The sequence below is a fragment of the Mustelus asterias genome, chromosome 10 (assembly GCF_964213995.1).
Source record: "Mustelus asterias chromosome 10, sMusAst1.hap1.1, whole genome shotgun sequence".
Lineage (NCBI taxonomy): Eukaryota > Metazoa > Chordata > Chondrichthyes > Carcharhiniformes > Triakidae > Mustelus > Mustelus asterias.
This window is the reverse complement of record NC_135810.1, coordinates 106,825,408-106,850,288: the sequence shown is the minus strand read 5'-3', so window position 1 is coordinate 106,850,288 and position 24,881 is coordinate 106,825,408. Positions and strand designations below refer to the sequence as shown.

General features: G+C 44.6%; 1 protein-coding gene across 1 annotated transcript in view; it reads right to left on the bottom strand.

Annotated features, from left to right (window-relative positions):
* LOC144499475 (von Willebrand factor A domain-containing protein 3B-like) overlaps positions 1 to 24,881 on the bottom strand; it is a 207,827-nt gene that overhangs the window by 66,775 nt on the left and 116,171 nt on the right. The window contains exons 12-14 of the mRNA XM_078221465.1: positions 23,924 to 24,078; positions 9,015 to 9,153; positions 3,762 to 3,893 (exon numbers count right to left, since the gene is read on the bottom strand). Of these exons, the coding sequence (XP_078077591.1) occupies positions 3,762 to 3,893; positions 9,015 to 9,153; positions 23,924 to 24,078 (426 nt within the window). The remainder of the gene's footprint in view (positions 1 to 3,761; positions 3,894 to 9,014; positions 9,154 to 23,923; positions 24,079 to 24,881) is intronic.

Here is a 24,881-nt window from a genome sequence, read left to right as displayed (position 1 = left end):
CTGCTACGATTCCCGTGGTGGGGGGGGACAGGAAAACTCCTCCCCACATGCCTGAAAGTCAGCTAAAGGTAGGATCAAGCTAATAGTCTGCCAACAGACGGGGCGGCACGGTGGCACAATGGTTAGCACTGCTGCCTCACAACGCCAGGGACCAGGGTTCGATTCCCGGCCTGGGTCACTGTCTGTGCGAAGTCTGCACGCCCTCCGAGTGTCTGCGTGGATTTCCTCCGGATGCTCTGGTTTCCTCCCACAGTCTGAAAGACATGCTGGTTAGGTGCATTGACCCGAACAGGTGCCGTAGTGTGGCGACTAGGGGATTTTCACAGTAACTTCATTGCAGTGTTACTGTTAGCCTTACCTGTGACTAATAAATAAACTTTTAACATCCATCATATAGCTTACATCTGATGAATGGTCAGCTAGTTGTAAACTGTGAAACCATTGGTCAGAGAAAATCAACACATTCATGAGAGACTGGAAGAAAATTTCATTCTGTATATTATAAAATTAAAGGTCCATTGATCTGTCTGTTAACAAAAAGTGACAAAACACGGCAGCAATCACGGGAGTAATTTCAATCCACTAACTGCTTTCTGACGCCACCTTAATAATCCTCTGATTAATTCTGAGACAGATGGGACAACCATCTATACAGCCACACAAAACATCAAATAACCGATACATCTCCAGCCTGTCAGTCAGATCCTACATCCTGCACAGTTCAAAGCTAATTGCACGATCTCATGGCAGTTACTGTCTACGCTTCATCCAATAAAAAAAATTAAGAATAAAGCATAAACTAGATGCTATCATCTACAGCATTAAAAATGTTTCATTTATGAGGGTGTAAACATTTAAATATTGTCCAGCTTCAAACTAATATCTCTGTATCTTATTTATGGTATTATGAGTTCTATGTTAATCCTCAGTTGCTAAGTAATGGAAGCCACTTTTTGAATAATACATCGCCAAAGCAATCAAGAATAAGTGTGGCTAATTATCTATGAATGTATTATGAACATATCGCAGAATTTAAATTTCCAAAACAACTTTAACAATCCAAACAGCAAAGTCTATCTGGACGGGGCATGCGCTAAGGCTAATTTAATTCAAACAGAGGTATAAAGAATCAAAATTTAACATCTCTCACCATGTAATCCTGGAACAAATGTTAAAATCTGAATTCAAGTCATTCATCATGGCCTGTGACACAAGACTCCCTACCTGATTTCATGGTCAGCATGAATGAGGAATCAGGTCATTATACAGAGTGGAGGGCAGAATAGCAAATCAACTCAACTCAGGTTAGGGTCACACGGCCTCTCGGTGGTGGGTTCAAGACTGGCGTTGACAAAGTCAGGGGCAAGAGGGAGGAGGTTGGCCAGCTCAGAGAGACAGCAGCAGAGGTGTCAGAATAGAACAGCTACCCATCCCCTCAGCTGCAGTTGTTTACTTTTAAGTTCATTTTATTAGTAGGCTCACAAGTAGGCTTACATTAACACTGCAATGAAGTTACTGTGAAAATACCCTAGTCGCCACACACTCCAGCGCCTGTTTGGGTACACTAAGGGAGAATTTAGCAAGGCCAATACCCCTAACCCGCACGTCTTTCGGACTGTGGGAGGAAACCGGAGCACCCGGAGGAAACCCATGCAGACACGGGGGAGAATGTGCAGACTCCGCACAGACAGTGAGCCAAGCTGGGAATCGTACTCGGGTTCCTGGTGCTGTGAGACAGCAGTGCTAACCACTGTGCCACCGTGCCATCTGATCAGCTCTTGTGTACACCAGGGGAGTCAATGACTTAGTAATATTATCGTTTGACTACTAAACTCAGCTAATGTTCTGGGGACCTGGTTCAAATCCCACCACGGCAGATGGTGGAATTTGAATTCGATAAAAAATACCTGGAATTAAGAATCTACTGATGACCATTTTAGATTGTCGGAAAAACCCATCTAGTTCACGAATGTTCTTTAGGGAAGGAAATCTGCTGTCCTTTCCTGGTGATCTACATGTGACTCCAGATACATAGCAATGTGGTTGACTCTCAATTGCCCTCTAAAATGGTCTAACAAGCCACTCAATTCAAGGGCAACTACGAATGGGCAATAAATGCTGACTATGTTCCATGGATGAATTTTTTAGAAATCAGGCCACTGAGGAAAATATTTTTTTTTAAATAACCTCAACTTCAACTAAGGATCTCAAGCAACAGAAGGAAGTAGGCAGGAAACAGCCAGGAAAGGTGTTTAAGTTGTTCTGTGTGTGTACAATTAGTTCTGGTAACATGAGCAATCCAGATAGTCCAATTACAGCACACGTCACTTTCCACCTTGAGAAATCTTGGGCTGCTGAAATTCACAGCATCAACATCCTTACTTGAGAAAGGATATATTGGCACTGGAGAGGGTGCAGAGGAGATTCACTAGGTTGATTCCGGAGTTGAGACGGTTGGTTTATGAGGAGAGACTGAGTAGACTGGGGCCATACTCATTGGAGTTCAGAAGAATGAGGGGAGATCTTATAGAAACATATAAGATTATGAAGGGAATAGATAAGCTAGAAGCAGGGAAGTTGTTTCCACTGGCGGGTGAAACTAGAACTAGGGGGCATGGCCTCAAAATAAGGGGGAGCAGGTTTAGGACTGTGTTGATGAGGAACTTCTTCACACATACGGAAAATCTGTCGAATTCCCTGCCCAGTGAAGCAGTTGAGGCTACCTTATTGAATGTTTTTAAGGCAAGGATGGATAAATTTTTGAACAGTAAAGGAATTAAGGGTTATGGTGAGCGGGCGGGTAAGTGGAGCTCAGTCCACGAAAAGATCAGCCATGACATTATTGAATGGTGGAGCAGGCTTGAGGGGCCAGATGGCCTACTCCTGCTCCTAGTTCTTATGTTCTTATGTTCTTAATATAACCCCTCATTTGCTGTTTTCTAATTCCTGACAGATCCAACATGAAGGAACAATAAGGTACCATTATTGACACTGAATTACATGAAAGTGGGTTCAAGCCTCACCTTAGACCTGAGCGAACAATTTTGTGTACAGGTAGTGGTAAATTTGTGCTATATTGCAGGATTTGGTGAGATGTTTTAACCAAGACCTGAGTTCCTGCTCAGGTGGATACAGAGTTTCCCATGGCACTCTTTGGGGAAGACCAGGGGGTTCCCCTGATGTCCTGGGTGCTTTTCACCTTGCAATCTCTAAACCACAGTTCAAACACTAAAAAACATTTGATATGTCAGTTTTTATAAGTTTCATCGTAGCACAGTTGCTGCTAACTTTACAAACCTAATGTGGAACTGAGACACATTACTGAACCATAATGACCTAACTATGTTAGACGTTGTGGGTTTTAAACAAAAAAAAATGGTTTGCACACGTAGATTCAATCTAACACACAACAGGTTTATTCCAGGGGCTCTTGCCTATACAGAGAACAGACTGAAAGTAAAATAGCAAAAGTAAAATAGTAGAATAGTAAAAGTGCAACACCCTAATGATGTCACTATCAAATCATATGATCAGCTCTTGAAGCAATCTGCAACCACTTAAATATATAACATGGACTCTTAATGAGGAAGATCACAGTTTTACAGAATCTTTCCAGTGCAGAAGGAGGCCATTTGGCCCATCAAGTCTGCACTGGTTCACCAAGAGAGCACTCCACCTAATCCATTCCCTTGCCTAATACCATCACCTTGCACATCATTTTGTTTCAGATAGATGTTTAAGATATTTGTAAGTGTGTGTACCTGAAGTCCCTTAACCCAAGACCACGCCTTTTCCAGGTTGTTTTCATTTACTCCTGCCAACTTCTCCTGCCAGGGCTCCGCTCTGGAATCAAACTTCACAAAATTGAATTTGGTCTTGTGTCGGAGCTGTTCCTGAATAAAGTAAACATTCCTGTAAATATGCCTTAAGGGACACAAATCAATATTATGGTATATAAATATATATATATATATATATATGCTGTAACATAGAATCATAGAGCAATACAGATACGGAAACAGGCCCTTCGGCCCAACCAGTCCATGCCGACCATGGTGCCTTCCCAGCTAGTCCCAATTGCCCGCGTTTGGCAACATGATCAAGACCAGATGGTTGCATTCACTTTTTCATAGACTCAATATCCAGATTTAGTTGGACATTTGCATTCAGGGGTTTCACCATCAAAGGCCATTGAGGGTGAGATCATCTTGGGCACTTGTGTAAAATGGTAGACCAACAGCCAGTTATGCATCCCTCCAATTCCAATTCTCTTCCCATACCTAATGGTGCATTAAGGCAGACTTTGGTCCATTTCCATAGATAGTCATTCCCAGAGCAGGTTGCGAGTCTGTCACTAGGGGCTTGTAGCTTGAAGGACACCACTCCAAATCAAGCAGTTATAGACCCTTAGAGAAATGTAAAACGAAGGCAGAATCCTGAACATCTGGTGCGTGCTAACGCCCAGGTCACATTTTAGCCCCATTGTTGTTTGGATCTTCAGATATAACCACCAAGGATAACACAGGGACATAGATAACAGTGGGGGGGAAAGCTATCATATTTTTAAACTTTATTTATTAGTCACAAGTAAGGCTTACATTAGCACTGCAATGAAGTTACTGTGAAATTCCCCTCGTTGCCATAGTCCAGCACCTGTTTGGGTCAAAGCACCTAACCAGCACATCTTTCAGAATGTGGGAGGAAACCAGAGCACCCAGAGGAAACCCATGCAGACATGGGGAGAACATGCAAACTCTACACAGACAATGACCCAAGCCAGGAATCAAACCTAGGTCCCTGGCGCTGTGAGGCAGCAGTGCTAACCACTGTGCTACCATGCCACCCATGTTTTTTGTCCCTTTCCAGCTGAGCATACAGCAACATTTGAGATTTGCTTCAAAATATGCTGTAAGCCAAGTGACAAGATATAAAATTTGGATTTTAAAAATACCATTAAGTCGTGCAGCTTATTTATATACTATCAATTATATAGAAAACCGATAAAATAATATTCAAAATATGTGGGTGATTTCCAATTTCTGTTAAAATACAATCATCAAGAGGTGATATCCCCAATCAAATGGCAGATGCCAGGCAAAAATATGCATTAAAGACGTAAGAGGGAGGTCGTGCCTTACAAATTTGGTGGAGTTTTTTGAGGAAGTGACAAAAACGGTTGATGAAGGAAGGGCCGTGGATGTCGTCTATATGGATTTCAGTAAGGCATTTGACAAAGTCCCACATGGCAGGTTGGTTAAGAAGGTTAAGGCTCATGGGATACAAGGAGAAGTGGCTAGATGGGTGGAGAACTGGCTTGGCCATAGGAGACAGAGGGTAGTGGTCGAAGGGTCTTTTTCCGGCTGGAGGTCTGTGACCAGTGGTGTTCCGCAGGGCTCTGTACTAGGACCTCTGCTATTTGTGATATATATAAATGATTTGGAAGAAGGTGGAACTGGTGTAATCAGCAAGTTTGCGGATGACACGAAGATGGCTGGACTTGCGGACAGCGAAGAGCATTGTCGGGCAATACAGCAGGATATAGATAGGCTGGAAAAGTGGGCGGAGAGGTGGCAGATGGAGTTTAATCCGGATAAATGCGAAGTGATGCATTTTGGAAGAAATAATGTAGGGAGGAGTTATACAATAAATGGTAGAGTCATCAGGAGTATAGAAATCCTTGAAGGTGGCAACACAGGTGGAGAAGGTGGTGAAGAAGGCATATGGTATGCTTGCCTTTATAGGATGGGGTATAGAGTATAAAAGCTGGAGTCTGATGATGCAGTTGTATAGAACGCTGGTTAGGCCACATTTGGAGCACTGCGTCCAGTTCTGGTCGCCGCACTACCAGAAGGACGTGGAGGCGTTAGAGAGAGTGCAGAGAAGGTTTACTAGGATGTTGCCTGGTATGGAGGGTCTTAGCTATGAGGAGAGATTGGGTAAACTGGGGTTGTTCTCCCTGGAAAGACGGAGAATGAGGGGAGATCTAATAGAAGTGTACAAGATTATGAAGGGGATAGATAGGGTGAACAGTGGGAAGCTTTTTCCCAGATCAGAAGTGACGTTCACGAGGGGTCACGGGCTCAAGGTGAGAGGGGCGAAGTATAACTCAGATATTAGAGGGATGTTTTTTACACAGAGGGTGGTGGGGGCCTGGAATGCGCTGCCAAGTAGGGTGGTGGAGGCAGGCACGCTGACATCGTTTAAGACTTACCTGGACAGTCACATGAGCAGCCTGGGAATGGAGGGATACAAACGATTGGTCCAGTTGGACCAAGGAGCGGCACAGGCTTGGAGGGCCGAAGGGCCTGTTTCCTGTGCTGTACTGTTCTTTGTTCTTTGTTCTTATAGTTTAATTTTGCCGTGGCAAAGCAAGTTAGTTAGTTTGGACTTGTGATCATTCAGGATAGCCTGAATGTTAAAATTTAATCACTATTTTAAAATACACTAATCTGTTTAAAAATATGAAAAGTTAGGGACATCCAGGTTCCAGTAACTAACATGGGAGAATTCAGGTATAAGAACAATAAGATAAAGGCAAAATATTGCGGATGCTGAAATCTGGAACAAAAACAGAAAATCCTGAAAAATCTTAGCAGGTCTGACAACATCTGTGGAGAGAGAATAGAGACAATGTTTTGAATCTGAATGAACCCGAAGGGTCATCTGGACTCGAAACGTTGGCTCTAGTCTCTCTCCCACAAGAACAATATGCTTCACTTGATTAAAAGACTCATCGCTTCTCGGCCTTTGGCTAAGATCAAGTCCAAGATCAGGTGCAATGCCTTTTCTTGTCAGCTTGGATCTTGTATGTCTCTCTCTTGTGGGGATCATGAATTGGATTCAATCTGAATTGATTTTTGGAGCAAGCAAGGGGATGTGTTAAGAGATCGCCCTAACCACTCTGCGCATTACCTTTGTAACTAATGGCATGGTGGCACAGTGGGTAGCACTGCTGCCTCACAGTGCCGGAGACCTGTGTTCAATTCTGGCCTTGGGTCACTGTCTGTGTGGGAGTTTGCGCATTCTCCCTGTGTCTGCATGGGTTTCCTCCGGGTGTTCCTGTTTCCTCCCTCAGTGTAAAGACGTGCGGGTTAGGTGGATTGGCTATGCTAAATTGCAACTTAGTGGGGATTAGCAGGGTAAATACATGGGGTTACAGGGATAGGTGGCACAGTGCATTAGCCATGCTGAATTAGTTGCATTGGCCATGCTAAGTTCTCCCTCAGTGTACCCGAACAGGTGCTGGAGTGTGGCAACTAGGGGATTTTCACAGTAACTTAATTTCAGTGTTAATGTAAGGCTACTTGTGAAACTAATAAATAAACTTTAAAACTTTACGGCCTGGGTGGGGTTGTTTCAGGTGCCGGCTTAATGGGTCGAATTCTGCAGTGTAGGGATGCTATGAAAGGAATACAAAATTTAAAAAAGACCTCTACTCAATCTTGACCTTTTTTGTTAAGTTAGCAGCAATAGGCTATCATGTAACTAATTACTCAAAGATCTTTGTTAAGATACATTTTAATAATTGTGATGTATGTTAGTAACTAATTTAAATTGTTGATGTCCAGACGCCTCCATTTATTAGACCTTTAAGAATATAATTTCTCCAAATCCTGCAGATTGTGTTTTATTATAAAATCCAATGGCCGAGGTTTTCAAACATCTCTGTGTGGGGACTCCCCATCCAATGTTAGCAGTTTTCCAGGGTCTCATTGTGAAAGAGAGTACCACACAAAGGAGAGTAGTACTGCCATATTAGAAAAGGTTCTGAATGAGGGGAGGACATCAGAAATAATGTTCCAGCCAAATGGGCAGGGATCCAATGAAAATGGGGGCTACAGAGGATCACTTGGGTTCTGGTACCCTAATGCATTATTAAGAGGTGGCACGGTGGCACAGAGGTCAGCACTGCTGCCTTACAGTGCCAGGGACCCAGGTTTGATTTCCAGCTTGGGTCACTGTCTGTGCGAAGTCTGCACATTCTCCCCCGTGCCTGCGTGGGTTTCCTCCAGGTGCTCCGGTGTCCTCCCACAATCCGAAAGACGTGTTGGTTAGATGCATTGACCATGCTGGGTTCTCCCTCAGTGTACCCGAACAGGTGCCGGAGTGTGGCAACTAGGGGATTTTCACAGTAACTTCATTGCAGTGTTAATGTAAGCCTGCTTTTGACACTAATAAATAAACTTTAACCTAAACTTTCACCAGAAACATACACCTGCTTATAGCTTTAAAAATATGTTCATCGTATGGCAGATCTTGCCATGAAGGTAGGCTATCAGGTGTTGGGCTTCCAGAATGGGCTACAAATGTAAGTGCTGGAAGGCAGATTCAGAGGAGTTATCTGACAACAATGAAATATTCCCGTATTTGAGTTATTGCCAATCCCATGTATAAGTGCAGAGCTTAAAAAGAAAAAAGGTTTGTTGGCAATGCTGTTTAAAACAAAGGGTAATAGTGAAGGGTAGGAGGAGGAATACATTAGATATTGAGGGTTGCCAATTTCGGCAGCAGTTCATAATGGAAGGCAACATCATGTGCTTGAATAGACACAGTGCATGGGTCTCCTTGACAATGGTGATGGCTCAGGAGAATTCATTTGTATCATTTATAGAGCAGATCTTTTATTACAAATAGCAGCCTTTTTTTTGGTGCTGTAACAGGCTCCAGTAAATGCAGAAATTCCCATCACAATCCAGCAAAGTGAATTAAGCTACCCAAGGAAGCAATCTTAACTGACCTGAAGGTAGTAATTAGCAGAATAAGTGATTTGTTGCAGCAAATGATTTGTCACACAAATCTGCTTCAAAATTAGCACTTTCATTGGCCCTAGGCTTCTCCAATGGAAAACTATGGATTGGGTAGCAATTCTCACTATGTTAGGTTATGCCGGAAAATTTACAGTATGCGGTATTGTGCTGTGCCACATCATTGAGGAAATGATTCGTAGCTCGTTAAAGGAAGCCGCTTAACCCAGAAATAAAATCCAATACGAGTCATGGCTGCTAGTGATAAACCTGCATGAGTTGAAAGATCTTTCTTTGCACCAACTCCAGTTTATCTTTCATGGATTGAGAGGTGTCGACCAGGACGTAGATCTGATCCTCAATTATGGTCCCAAACAGTTCCCTGCTCCCCTGCTGGAGCCAGTCAATTCTATGAGCAAGAAATAAAACCATAAGAATAGTTCAGTACTAAAGAACAACTTCACAAATCTCCGACGCATTCAAATATTCTCTAATTTGCTGCAGTGATGAAAATCGTTTGTCAGACACTTGTAGACGGAAAGGCTGCCACATTTCTATAGCAAGTACCATATAGGCTTGCCATACAAGTTGACAGATGAAGCCTACAACAGCCCTGCAAAAGATGGGGATTGACTTATATGATGAGTATAAAAGTGAAACGCCGGCTTAGGTGTGGGTGGTGGCCATTTTGAAATCGGCATCCGACACAAAGTCTTGGCTTGTCTTAAACCCCTGCACATCTTTGCAACACATCTTCATCCAAATCCTCTGTTTGGTCCCTTGTGCCCAATTATGAGGCACTGGTAAGCAAAATACACCAGTGTAGGGTGAGAAATTGAAGCTATCAATACAGCATCAAGGTTGAAAAGGGTAGTCGCCTTAGACGCCAAGTATATGCAAAAGCATGATTTTTGGGGCCAGAAGAATGCGGTCATCTTACGCACCATGTCGATATATGTGCCATGAGAAGTTTCAAATTAAGAGATGTGCTGGTGGTGGTTAGTTATAAATGTGATTTATATCAGTGAATTTGAATGTTAGCAGCCCTTCCTTTCAGTTAGAAAGGGAAACCTGTCTGATCCAAAGAAATCTGGAAAACAAGGATGGGTACAAAACCATCTCACCGGGGTAAACAATACTGTCTGTCAACACAGACGCTTCTTCTGCCCCCAGTGCTGAATTACCTGCCTCGGTTACCACGCTACCTGAAGAAACAAAGGTCGGAATTTTCCAGCAGCCTTTCCCCCTGTGGCAGAGGTGGCTCACCTTAGGCTGCCGGCAGGACTGGAAGATTCTGCCAAAGTCAATGGCAATTTGCCTGGCTCGCCCATCCCACAGCCTGGGTCATATTTGGCGAGGCCCGATGATCCCTCTGACGGGAACGGCTGGAAAATCCCACCCATAGTCTCGACAGCAACACAATGGGCGGGATTTTACAGCTTCACTCAAGCGAGACCAGAAATTCCCACCCAGGGTCAACGGAGATTTCCATAGCCGGACCCTCGCACGCTCGAGTGGCGGCCAAGGTAGAGTTCCAGCGAACGTGTCTCTGTGTCAAAACAGTGAGATATAGACCTGCTAAACTACAGACAGTAAGGTATGTTATTGTTTATTCCAGTCTCACATAAATTGGTTGAGTTATTGGCACATTGAATCGTTTTGTCAACTATCTCTTCATTCCTGACGTGTAGGATAAGGGTGTGGAGCTATAATGTTAGTTGCTGTCCTTGGTACTTAAAGATTTCAATGGGGATTCCCTCACCTCCTGCTGCTTTGTTGCTCTACATTTAGGCTTTCATTACCTTCACAGGTGCTGGCAGAGTTGCAGACTTGTCTCTAACTGGTTGTTGTGAGATGGAGTTGAAGACACTCTCACCAATGCTTGATTCATGATTGAAAAAGTTTTCAAAATGCTCCCTCTAATGAAGGTAGATAGCTTGCCTCTTCTTGATCAGATCTCCCCTGTCCTTAGGCCTCAGGGGAACTGGCCTTTGAGTATTCAAGCCATAAATAGCCTTTGTAGCATTGAAGAAACCACCAATGTCATTCACGTCAGCGAGATGTTGAAATTTCTTTGCCTTCTCTGCAACCACACGTTCTCCATGTGGCCGGTGTACATTTGTACCACGGCCTTTGCTTGTTGGTAGAACATAGAACATTACAGCGCAGAACAGGCCCTTCGGCCCACGATGTTGCACCGACCAGTTAAAAAAAAAAACTGTGACCCTCCAACCTAAACCAATTTCTTTTCGTCCATGAACCTATCTACGGATCTCTTAAACGCCCCCAAACTAGGCGCATTTACTACTGATGCTGGCAGGGCATTCCAATCCCTCACCACCCTCTGGGTAAAGAACCTACCCCTGACATCGGTTCTATAACTACCCCCCCTCAATTTAAAGCCATGCCCCCTCGTGCTGGATTTCTCCATCAGAGGAAAAAGGCTATCACTATCCACCCTATCTAAACCTCTAATCATCTTATATGTTTCAATAAGATCCCCTCTTAGCCGCCGCCTTTCCAGCGAAAACAATCCCAAATCCCTCAGCCTCTCCTCATAGGATCTCCCCTCCATACCAGGCAACATCCTGGTAAACCTCCTCTGCACCCTCTCCAAAGCCTCCACATCCTTCCTGTAATGTGGGGACCAGAACTGCACACAGTACTCCAAGTGCGGCCGCACCAGAGTTGTGTACAGTTGCAACATAACGCTACGACTCCTAAATTCAATCCCCCTACCAATAAACGCCAAGACACCATATGCCTTCTTAACAACCTTATCTACTTGATTCCCAACTTTCAGGGATCTATGCACACATACACCTAGATCCCTCTGCTCCTCCACACTATTCAAAGTCCTCCCGTTAGCCCTATACTCAACACATCTGTTATTCCTACCAAAGTGAATTACCTCACACTTCTCCGCATTAAACTCCATCCGCCACCTCTCGGCCCAACTTTGCAACCTGTCTAAGTCTTCCTGCAAACTACGACACCCTTCCTCACTGTCTACCACACCACCGACTTTGGTGTCATCAGCAAATTTGCTAATCCACCCAACTATACCCTCATCCAGATCATTAATAAATATTACAAACAGCAGTGGCCCCAAAACAGATCCCTGAGGTACACCACTTGTAACCGCACTCCATGATGAATATTTACTATCAACCACCACCCTCTGTTTCCTATCCGCTAGCCAATTCCTGATCCAATTTCCTAGATCACCCCCAATCCCATACATCTGCATTTTCTGCAGAAGCCTACCATGGTGAACCTTATCAAACGCCTTACTAAAATCCATATATACCACGTCCACTGCCTTGCCCCCATCCACCTCCTTGGTCACTTTCTCAAAAAACTCAATAAGGTTAGTAAGGCACGACCTACCTGCCACAAAACCATGCTGACTATCACCTATCAATTCATTACTCTCCAAATAACTATAAATCCTATCCCTTATAATTTTTTCCAACATCTTGCCGACAACAGAAGTGAGACTCACCGGTCTATAATTCCCGGGGAAGTCTCTGTTCCCCTTCTTAAACAATGGGACAACATTCGCTAACCTCCAATCTTCTGGTACTATACCAGAGGCCAACGACGACCTGAAGATCAGAGCCAGAGGCTCTGCAATCACTTCTCTTGCCTCCCAGAGAATCCTTGGATAAATCCCATCCGGACCAGGGGATTTATCTATTTTCAGACCCTCCAGAATATCCTGCACATCCTCCTTATCAACTGTAATACTGTCTATTCTACTCCCTTGCAACCCAGTGTCCTCCTCAGCTATATTCATGTCCCCTTGCGTGAACACCGAAGAGAAATATTGGTTCAATGCTTCACCAATCTCCTCCGGTTCCACACATAACTTCCCTCTGCCATCTATAACTGGCCCTAAACTTGCCCTAACCAACCTTCTGTTCTTGACATACCTATAGAACGCCTTAGGATTCTCTTTAACCCTATCCGCCAAAGTCTTCTCATGTCCCCTTTTAGCCCTTCTAAGCTCGCTCTTCAACTCCCTCTTAGCCAATCTAAAGCTTTCTAGTGCACTACCCGAGTGCTCACGTCTCATCCGAACATAAGCCTCCTTTTTCTTTTTAACCAACAAAGAAACTTTTTTGGTGCACCACGGTTCCCTAGCCCTACCAATTCCTCCTTGCCTGACAGGGACATACCTATCACAGACTCGCAGTAGCTGCTCCTTGAAAAAACTCCACATGTCGGACGTTCCCAGTCCCTGTAATCTCCTAGTCCAACCTATGTTTCCTAATTCTCTCCTGATAGCCTCATAATTACCCTTCCCCCAGCTAAAACCACTGGCCCGAGGTTCATGCTTATCCCTTTCCATCACTAAGGTGAACGTAACCGAATTGTGGTCACTATCACCAAAATGCACACCAACTTCCAAGTCTAGCACCTGGTCTGGCTCATTTCCCAGCACCAGATCCAATATAGCCTCACCTCTAGTTGGCCTGTCTACATACTGAGTCAAAAAACCTTCCTGCACGCTTTGAACAAAAACTGACCCCTCTAACGAGCTAGAGCTATAACAATTCCAGTCAATATTAGTCAAGTTAAAATCCCCCATAACAATTGCCCTATTACTTTCACTCCTAAGCAGGATTGACTCCGCAATCCTTTCCTCAACCTCTCTAGAACTTTTAGGAGGTCTATAAAAGACTCCCAACAGGGTGACCTCTCCTCTCCTATTTCTAATCTCCGCCCATACTACCTCAACAGATAAGTCCTCATCAAACCTCCTCTCTGACACTGTGATACAATCTCTGACCAATAATGCTACCCCTCCCCCTCTTCTACCTCCTTCCCTACTTCGACAAAAACATTTGAACCCCGGGACCTGCAGCATCCATTCCTGCCCCTGCTCTATCCATGTCTCTGAAATAGCCACAACATCGAAGTCCCAGGTACTGATCCACGCTGCAAGTTCACCCACTTTATTGCGAATACTCCTGGCATTGAAGTATACACATTTCAAACCCTGCTCCACCCCACCTCTGCAATGCCGTGCATTGCAGTCCCCATCCATGCATCCCTCACTTTCAGCCCCACTACTCAGGATCCCTCCCCCCCCCCGAATCAGTTTAAACCTCCCTGCATGGGAGTTTCTTTTGCTTTGAATGGGTGGCACGGTGGCACAGTGGTTATCATTGCTGCCTCACAGCACCAGGGACCCGAGTTCGATTCCCAGCTTGGGTCACTGTCTGTGTGGAGTCTGCACATTCTCCCCGTGTCTGCGTGGGTTTCCTCCGGGTGCTCCGGTTTCCTCCCACAGTCCAAAGATGTGCGTGTTAGGTGGATTAGCCATGCTAAATTGCTCCTTAGTGTCATGGGGACTAGCTAGGGTAAATGCATGGGGTTATGGGAATAGGGCCTGGGTGAGATTGTGGTTGGTGCAGACTCAATGGGCTGAATGGCCTCCTTCTGCACTGTAAGATTCTATGATTCTATGAGGCTAGGTCAGTTCGCCATGTGAAGAAAGTCTTTTGCATGCGATCAATTAGATTGCTGATAATCTGATAATTTTCAACAAGCCAATCCTCATGTTAACTGATAGAAAGTCCCAAGGCCCAGATTTCCATCCCTGGTTGGGTTCACCTAGTTAGTAGATTTCACAGCTCAACGAACCCGATCTTTAGATGTGGCTGCCTGATAGTGCGATTTTTTTGTTGGGGTGGGTGGGTTGAGGAGTCTCGGTGGGTGACCCCGGAACGAATGCACAGGCTGCCAGGACAGAGGTGGGCTGGACAAGATCAGCCTCTGTGTCCTGGCGCTGTATTTAAATAGAAAATAATAACAAACTAAAAGCAATCTCCAGAGCACACCCCTCGCACCCTTCACACATTCCCTATGTCCCATGCATGCCAAACTAAGCTAACCCATGCACCCACTCCGATGAAAACTCAGTGCCCCGAGACCCCCATGACAATTTAGTACTAATTCCTGCCAACACATTCCACCAACCTACCATCCTTTGCCCTTAAACCCTCCATGTCAACTCGCCTAGTATCATTGGACAATTCCTTAACAGTTTTGACACTTCTTGGACAGCTTTGACAGCTGGACAGCTCCTTAACATTTCCTTGATAGAGTCGGGGGCCGGAATTTTATCGACACACTCGCCCCGATTCCAGGGGTGGGCGATGCTCAGAGAACGGCATTCTCCGTTGGCCTCAGGCGGACATGCCTGTAAAATTCCACCCATAGAGTCATAGAAGTCTACAACTTGGAAACAAGCCCTTCGGCCCAACATGTCCATGCCGCTCAGTTTTTACTATTAAGCTAGTCCCGATTGCCCCAATGGGTGTTTGGCCCATATCCCTCTATACCAATCTTACCCATGTAACTGTTTAAATGTTTTTTAAAAGACAAAATTGCACCTGCCTCTACTACTACCTCTGGCAGCTTGTTCCAAACACTCACTCCCCTCTGTATGAAAAAGTTGCCTCTCTGGACCCTTTTGTATCTCTCCCCTCTCACTTTAACCCAATGCCCTCTAGTTTTAGACTCCCCTACCTTTGGGAAAAAATGTTGACTATCTACCTTATCTATGCCCCTCATTATTTTAAAGACCTCTATAAGATCACCCCTCAGCCTTCTACGTTCCAGGGAAAAAAGTCCCAGTCTATCCAGCCTCTCCTTATAACTCAAACCATCAAGTCCCGGTAGCATCCTCATAAATCTTTTCTGCACTCCAGCCGAACAGTTCCTTGACAGCGGGACAGTTCCTGGATACTTCCAATGCATAGTCATGGTCACTTTTAACAATTCCAAAGGGTACATAACCTATCCCAAACGGTGCCTTAACTCTCCCAAATGGTGTCTCAGAACCTATCCAAAGGGGTACCCTGGCTATCCATTAAAATCCATACGATCAGACCTTCTTCCACCTGTTCTATTCTACACTTCCGTTCTTCCAAAATCCCACTTCATCCAAAGCAGCTGTGGGGACCTTTCTTCACATTTTGATCAAAGTTGGAAAGACTTTCCCTCAGGCATCATTGGATTCAGTCTCTTTTAATTGGACCTTCAGAGCTTCACCTTTGATTTGTCGTGGGCATCTCTTCTGTTGCACCCATCATTTGAGAACCAGTCTGATGGACATAATTGAACAAATAAGTCGATGATCGGTCCAAGAGTCATTACACTGGGTGCGGGTGGATATCTTTGTGATTCTGGGCACGGACAATGATATAATCGATCAGATGACAGTGCTTCGGCCATGGGTGTTGCCATGATGTTTTGTACTTGTTCTCCTGTCAGAACAGAGCACCGGTGGTGATAAGCCAATGTCCTGTATAATTGTTAAGGAGAATAATGCCACTGTAACTGAACTGAACTGAACTGGTGTAAGTGCTACTTGATAGCACAGTCGACAACACCTTCCACAATTTCCTGATGATCGAGAGTAGACTGATGGGGTGGTGATTGTCTGGATTGGACAGGCATACCAGGGCAATTTTACACGTTGCCAGTGTTGTAGCTGTCATGGAATAGTTTGGATAGGAGGTGGCTAGTTTTGAAACACAAGTCTTCTGTACTACTGCCAGGATGTTATCAGCTCCATAGCCTTACACATTGCTCCTCCTTCACACTCCCATTGATGGCTGTGCCTCCAACCTCGTGGACTGCATGTTTGGGAGATCCTTTCCTAAACACCTCTGTCGTCAAGTGTTTCTTTATAACTCATTTCTTTAACCAAGCTTTTAGCCATGTCTCCTAATGTATTTTTGGGGCGGCTCGGTGGCACAGTGGTTAGCACTGCTGCCTCACAGCTCCAGGGACCTGGGTTCGATTCCCAACTTGGATCACTGTCTGTGTGGAGTCTGCACATTCTCCCCGTGTCTGCTTGGGTTTCCTCCAGTTTCCTCCCACAGTCCAAAGATAGTGCGGGTTAGGTGCATTGGCCATGTTAAATTGACCCTTAGTGTTCCAGGATGCGTAGGTTAGAGGGATTAGCAGGGTAAATATGTGGGGTTACAGGCGTGGGGGCTAGGTGGCAGTGCAGACTCAATGTGTCGAATGTCCTCCTTCTTCACTGTAGGGATTCTATGATCCATTTTAGTCTGATTATACCTCTGTAAGACTCCTTTGGGGGTTTTTTTTGCCATTATCTTATTGGTCTGAAGATCAGTTTGTGCTGTGGGAGATAGTTGTGTTTTTGTCTGATGGTCCATAAGGCAGGAAGTTGTGACATATAGTGTGCAGGTGGCAGATTTATTATCAACAGAATGTGGCTGGAGTTTACATGCTCACAAAACTGGATGTGTGATGGGTGGAGAGGGAAGTTTAAGAAGGCTGGGTTGATTTGTGGTCCTGCAAAACATTCGGACAGAAGGAGAAGCAAAGAATGAGGCTGTTGGTGATGAGTGGGAAACAGAAGCGAGTCGAATAATGAGGAGCAGTAAATTGTCAGACAAAAACAGAGGGTAATGAAAGAGAGAGAGTTTAATGGTGTGTGGGGAATGCGAAGTGTAATGATCTCTGGAAGAATAGAATTCACAGCATGACCGAGGAAGACAGTGAGGCAAAAGCAGAGCAGGTCAAAATTGGTAAAGTTTTTTTAAAAGTTTATTTATTAGTATCACAAGTAGGCTTATATTAACACTGCAATGAAGTTACTGTGAAAATCCCCTAGTTGCCACACTCCAGCGCCTGTTTGGGTACACTGAGGGAGAATTTAGCATGGCCAATGCGCCGAACCACGGCACGGCACGGTTGCACAGTGGTTAGCACTGCTGCTTCACAGCTCCAGGGACCTGGCCCGGCTTGGGTCACTGTCTGTGTGGAGTTTGCACATTCTTCTCGTGTCTGCGTGGGTTTCCTCCGGGTGCTCCGGTTTCCTCCCACAGTCCAAAGATGTGCGGGTTAGGTTGATTGGCCATGCTAAAATTGCCCCTTAGTGTCCTGAGATGCGTAGGTTAGAGGGATTAGTGGGTAAAATATGTAGGGATATGGGGGTAGGGCCTGGGTGGGATTGTGGTCGGTGCAGACTCGATGGGCCGAATGGCCTCTTTCTGTACTGTAGGGTTTCTATGATTTCTATGATTTCTATGAACCAGCACATCTTTCAGACTGTGGGAGGAAACCGGAGCACCCGGAGGAAACCCACACAGACACGGGGAAAACGTGCAGGTTCCGCACAGACTGTGACCCAAGCCAAGAATCGAACCCGGGCCCCTGGCGCTGTGAGGCAGCAGTGCTAACCACCGTAAATGTTGTTTGAGTTGTACTGGACCGAGTGGGCCAAAGTTACACCAAATAAACTGATGAAATAAGTCCACCCAAAAGGCACAAGAGCAAACTTGTGAAAATTAATGAATAGGCAGGTTTCATGAAATAAAAATGATATTGCAGGGAATAAGGGAGATGTCTCGGCCTGCATACAGATGAGAATGGCTGCCAGCCCAGTAAAACATTTCAAAGACCATTTCCAACCGGGAACCAGTAAAGAGATTGGCTGACTGCCAAAGAAAACTTTCAAAGACTGTTCTCCATTGGGAACCATAGAGTCATAAAGGTTTACAGCATGGAAACAGGCCCTTCATAAGACCATAAGACCATAAGACATAGGAGCGGAAGTAAGGCCATTCGGCCCATCGAGTCCACTCCACCATTCAATCATGGTTGATTTCAACTCCATTTACCCGCTCTCTCCCCATAGCCCTTAATTCCTCGAGAAATCAAGAATTTATCAATTTCTGTCTTGAAGACGCTCAACGTCTCGGCCTCCACAGCCCTCTGTGGCAATGAATTCCACAGACCCACCACTCTCTGGCTGAAGAAATTTCTCCTCATCTCTGTTCTAAAGTGACTCCCTTTTATTCTAAGGCTGTGCCCCCGCGTCCTAGTCTCCCCTGTTAATGGAAACAACTTCCCTACGTCCATCCTATCTAAGCCGTTCATTATCTTGTAAGTTTCTATCAGATCTCCCCTCAACCTCCTAAACTCCAATGAATATAATCCCACGATCCTCAGACGTTCATCGTATGTCAGGCCTACCATTCCTGGGATCATCCGTGTGAATCTCCGCTGGACCCGCTCCAGTGCCAGTATGTCCTTCCTGAGGTGTGGGGCCCAAAATTGCTCACAGTACTCCAAATGGGGCCTAACCAGTGCTTTATAAAGCCTCAGAAGTACATCCCTGCTTTTGTATTCCAAGCCTCTTGAGATAAATGACAACATTACATTTGCTTTCTTAATTACGGACTCAACCTGCAAGTTTACCTTTAGAGAATCCTGGACTAGGACTCCCAAGTCCCTTTGCACTTTAGCATTATGAATTTTGTCACCGTTTAGAAAATAGTCCATGCCTCTATTCTTTTTTCCAAAGTGTACGACCTCGCACTTGCCCACGTTGAATTTCATCAGCCACTTCTTGGACCACTCTCCTAAACTGTCTAAATCTTTCTGCAGCCTCCCCACCTCCTCAATACTACCTGCCCCTCCACCTATCTTTGTACCATCGGCAAACTTGGCCAGAATGCTCCCAGTCCCGTCATCTAGATCGTTAATATATAAAGAGAACAGCTGTGGCCCCAACACTGAACCCTGCGGGACACCACTTGTCACCGGTTGCCATTCTGAGAAAGAACCTTTTATCCCAACTCTCTGCCTTCTGTCTGACAGCCAATCGTCAATCCATGTTAGTACCTTGCCTCGAATACCATGGGCCCTTATTTTACTCAGCAGTCTCCCGTGAGGCACCTTGTCAAAGGCCTTTTGGAAGTCAAGATAGATAACATCCATTGGCTCTCCTTGGTCTAACCTATTTGTTATCTCTTCAAAGAACTCTAACAGGTTTGTCAGGCACGACCTCCCCTTACTAAATCCATGCTGACTTGTCTTAATCCGACCCTGCACTTCCAAGAATTTAGAAATCTCATCCTTAACGATGGATTCTAGAATTTTGCCAACAACTGAGGTTAGGCTAATTGGCCTATAATTTTCCATCTTTTTTCTTGTTCCCTTCTTGAACAGTGGGGTTACAACAGCGATTTTCCAATCCTCTGGGACTTTCCCTGACTCCAGTGACTTTTGAAAGATCATAACTAACGCCTCCACTATTTCTTCAGCTATCTCCTTTAGAACTCTAGGATGTAGCCCATCTGGGCCCGGAGATTTATCAATTTTCAGACCTTTTAGTTTCTCTAGCACTTTCTCCTTTGTGATGGCAACCATATTCAACTCTGCCCCCTGACTTTCCTGAATTGTTGGGATATTACTCATGTCTTCTACTGTGAAGACTGACGCAAAGTACTTATTAAGTTCCTCAGCTATTTCCTTGTCTCCCATCACTAGATTACCAGCGTCATTTTGGAGCGGCCCAATGTCTACTTTTGCCTCCCGTTTGTTTTTAATGTATTTAAAGAAACTTTTACTATCATTCCTAATGTTACTGGCTAGCCTACCTTCATATTTGATCCTCTCCTTCCTTATTTCTCTCTTTGTTATCCTCTGTTTGTTTTTATAGCCTTCCCAATCTTCTGACTTCCCACTACTCTTTGCCACATTATAGGCTCTCTCTTTTGCCTTGATGCATTCCCTGACTTCCTTTGTCAGCCATGGCTGCCTAATCCCCCCTCTGATAACCTTTCTTTTGTTTGGGATGAACCTCTGCACTGTGTCCTCAATTACTCCCAGAAACTCCTGCCATTGCTGTTCTACTGTCTTTCCCATTAGGCTCTGCTTCCAGTCGATTTTTGTCAGTTCCTCCCTCATGCGCCTGTAATTACCTTTATTTAACTGTAGAACCTTCACATCTGATTCTGCCTTCCTTCTTTCAAATTGCAGACTGAATTCTACCATATTATGATCACTGCTTCCTAAGTGTTCCCTTACTTTAAGATCTTTTATCACGTCTGGCTCATTACATAACACTAAGTCCAGAATAGCCTGTTCCCTCGTGGGCTCCATCACAAGCTGTTCCAAAAAGCCATCCTGTAAACATTCAATGAATTCCCTTTCTTTGGGTCCACTGGCAACATTATTTACCCAGTCCACCTGCATATTGAAATCCCCCATGATCACTGTGACCTTGCCTTTCTGACATGCCCTTTCTATTTCGTGGTGCATTTTGTGCCCCTGGTCCTGACCACTGTCAGGAGGCCTGTACATAACTCCCATTATGGTTTTTTTGCCTTTGTGGTTCCTCAACTCTACCCACACAGACTCCACATCGTCTGACCCTATGTTGTTTAGTGCTATTGATTTAATTTCATTTCTAATTAACAAGGCAACCCCGCCCCCTCTACCCACCCCTCTGTCTTTTCGATAGGTTGTGAATCCCTGGATGTTTAACTGCCAGTCCTGAACCCCCTGCAACCACGTCTCTGTGATGCCTACCACATCATACCTGCCAGTCACAATCTGGGCCACAAGCTCATCTATCTTGTTCCGGACACTGCGGGCATTTAAATATAGCACCTTTAATTCAGCCCAACTTGTCCATGCCGCGCATTTTTTTAAAAACCCCTAAACTAATCCCAATTGCCCGCATTTGGCCCATATCCCTCTATACCCATTGTACCCATGTAACTATCTAAATGCTTTTTAAAAGATAAAATTGTACCCGCCTCTACTACTACCTCTGGCAGCATGTTCCAGACACTCACCACCCTCTGTGTGAAAACATTGCCCCACTGGACACTTTTGTATCTCTCCCCTCTCATCTTAAACCTATGCCCTCTAGTTTTAGACTCCCCTACCTTTGGGAAAAGATATTGACTATCTACCTTGTCTATGCCCCTCATTATTTTATAGACCTCTATAAGGTCACCCGCTGCAGAGAAGAAAGTCCCAGTCTATTCAGCCTATCCTTATAACTCAATCCATCAAGTCCCGGTAGCATCCTAGTAAATCTTTTCTGCACTCTTTCTAGTTTAATAATAGCCTTTCTATAATAGGGTAACCAGAATTGCACACAGTATTCCAAGTGTGGCCTTAACAATGTCTTGTACAACTTTAACAAGACATCCCAACTCCTGTATTCAATGTTCTGACCAATGAAACCAAGCATGCCGAATGCCGAATGCCTTCTTCACCACTCTGTCCACCTGTGACTCCACTTTCAAGGAGCTATGAACATGTACCCCTAGATCTCTTTGTTCTGTAACTCTCCCCAACGCCCTACCATTAACTGAGTAAGTCCTGCCCTGGTTCAATCTACCAAAATGCATCACCTCGCAACCAGTGAGAAAAACTTAGCTAACAGCCCTGTAAAAATGAGAAAGACAGTTTCTGACAGGAAACCCCATGGTCAAGGCTTGTCGATACCCAAATAATAAGTTTAAATAAAACTCAAGCCTTTCCTGGCTGATGAGAGAAATCTAAATGTCAACAATAAAATGAACACCATTGTTTCCAATGCAAGGAGTTGGAGGAAGGACCAATGGAGCTTGGGGGGGTCAGAGGTCATTTGAAAGGCATCAGACAATTAGACCGAGCATCAGCAATACGTTTGAGAAAACACTGAATGTAATGTGACAGAAGACTGATAGAAAGTAAGCAACCCTCTTTCGAAAGCACCTTCCAAACCTGCAATCTTTACCACCTTAGTGGAAGAGCGAGGGCAGCAAACACATGAGAACATCAACACCTGCAGATACCAACGTACCATCCTAACTTGGAACTCTGTCACCATTCCTTCACTGTCGCTGGGTCAGAAACCTGGAAACCCGTTCCTAATGCCACTTCAGGCGTACTTCTGCCAGTTACCGACCCTCAGTGTAAAAGCTTCTCCTCATCTCCATGTTAAATGAGAGACCCTTATTTTTAAAACTGTGTCCTCTATTACTAGTCCCTCCCACAAGGGGGGACATAATGGCGGCACGGTGGCACAGTGGTTAGCACTGCTGCCTCACACCGCCAGGGACCCAGGTTCGACTCCTGACTTTGGTCACTGTCTATTTGGAGTCTGCACATTCTCCCCGTGTCTGCGTGGGTTTCCTCCGGGTGCTCCGGTTTCCTCCCACAGTCTGAAAGATGTGCTGATTAGGCGTATTGGCCATGCTAAATTCTCCCTCAGTATACCCAAACAGGTGCTGGAGTGTGGCGACTAGGGGATTTTCACAGTAACTTCACTGCGGTGTTAATGTAAGCCTACTTGTGACACTAATAAATAAACTTAACCTTAATCCCCTCAGCATCCACCCTGTCAAGATCCCCCATGACTGTATATGTTTCGATGAGATCACCTCTCATTCTTCTAGACTCCAATGGATACAAGCCCAGCCTTCCAATCTTTCCTCATAAAGATAACCCCTTCATCAGTTGAGTGAGCTTTCTCTGAATGGCTTCTAATGCTTTTGTATCCTTCTTATACAAAGAGACTAACACTGTACACACTATTCCATATAAGGTCTCACCAACTCCTTGCACAACTGAAGAAAAACTTGCCTATTTTATATTCCATTCTCCTTGCAATAAACAACAATGTTCCATTTCCTTTCTAATCACCGACTATATTTGCACACTAACCATTTGTGATTCATGTACTGGGATGCCCAGATCCCTCTGTACCACAGCGCCTCTCCATTTAAAAAGCATACTATTTTTCTATTCTTCCTGCCAAGGTGGACAACCATACATTTTCTCACATAACACACCCATCTGATAAATTCTTACCCATTCACTTAACCAATCTGTATCCCTTTGCAGACTCCTCACTTCCACTTCACAACTTACTCTCCTGCCCATCTTCGTGACATCAGCAAATGTAGCCAACACATATTAGTTCTGTTCAAAGTCATACAGCTTGTAAACAGTTGAGACTTTAATGCTGTAAACTATAAGCCTTGCACAACCGGACTAAAATGTTACTGTTCCATGAATTAGGTCCTGGATATGTCAGTGTGTGTGCGTGTGCTCTATTCCAGAAAACCAGTTGGCGGAGGATGGAACTGGAGCCAATCTTTACACACGTTTATGTCTATTTACAGATTTACACCTCCCAAGCACACGCCTAACCCAAACACCACAGTATTAGTCTGTGCCTATTTATCAGGGCTGAAGTGGTTCCCCAGTTAATGCCCACAACCTGAATGCAATTAATATACAATTAATAGTGCACATTGTTACCCACTCTCAATTTGCCACTGCAACCACTGATTTTAAACACAACTTCATCCAGCAACCGATGAAGGTTTCAAACTTACCTCCTTTGTATCTGGTCCAGTGCAGTCTTCATCCTCTGTTGGTACGCTTTGCACTTCTCTGCAGTTATGTAAACATGCATTACAGAGCCATCTTTCCATTGAGTATGTGCAAAGCGGCTGCAGTACTTGGCATTCACCAGTTTGACTCTAGTTTCCTGTTCAAGAGGTAGTTTCTAAAATAAGTCTACAATCAATACAGTGTTAGTAGCATAAAGATGTAACCCCAAGAGTGACATGATGTTCTTTGACTGGTGGGAGAGGTTTCGGGTTCAGTGCTTTGCTTAAATTATGAAGCACCAGATCTCACACCGTCATCAGCGAGATGCGGCTAATTCTCCATAAATAATAATCCTTAAGATTTCAGCACAGTTTTGCATCTTCCCCATCAGTTCTCAATTTTAGGTTGAAAATTTTGTGGCTGATCTCTGAGATTTAGAAGTTCAACGTTCAGGAGAAATAATAAATAATTTAAATATTAGTTCTAGCTACTGAATACATTTCAACAGTTCAAATGCAAAGTAAAAATTCCAGAAATCTTACATTAAAAGTAAGAGGTCTCACAACACCAGGTTAAAGTCCGACAAGTTTATTTGGAATCACAAGCTTTCAGAGCGCTGCTCCTTCATCAGGTGAGTGAGGTGAGTACAGAGCTCCGAAAGCTCGTGATTCCAAATAAACCTGTTGGACTTTAACCTGGTGTTGTGAGACTTCTTACTGTGCCCACCCCATTCCAATGCCGGCCTCTCCACATCATGGCTTACATTAAAAGGGCGGCACAGTGGTTAGCACTGCTGCCTCACAGGGACCTGAGTCACTATCTGTGCAGAGTCTCCCCATATCTACGTGGGTTTCCTCCGGGTGCTCCGGTTTCCTCCCTCAGTCTGAAAGACTGGTTAGGTGCATTGGTCATGCTAAATTCTCCCTCCGTGTACCCGAACAGGTGTCGGAGTGCGACGAC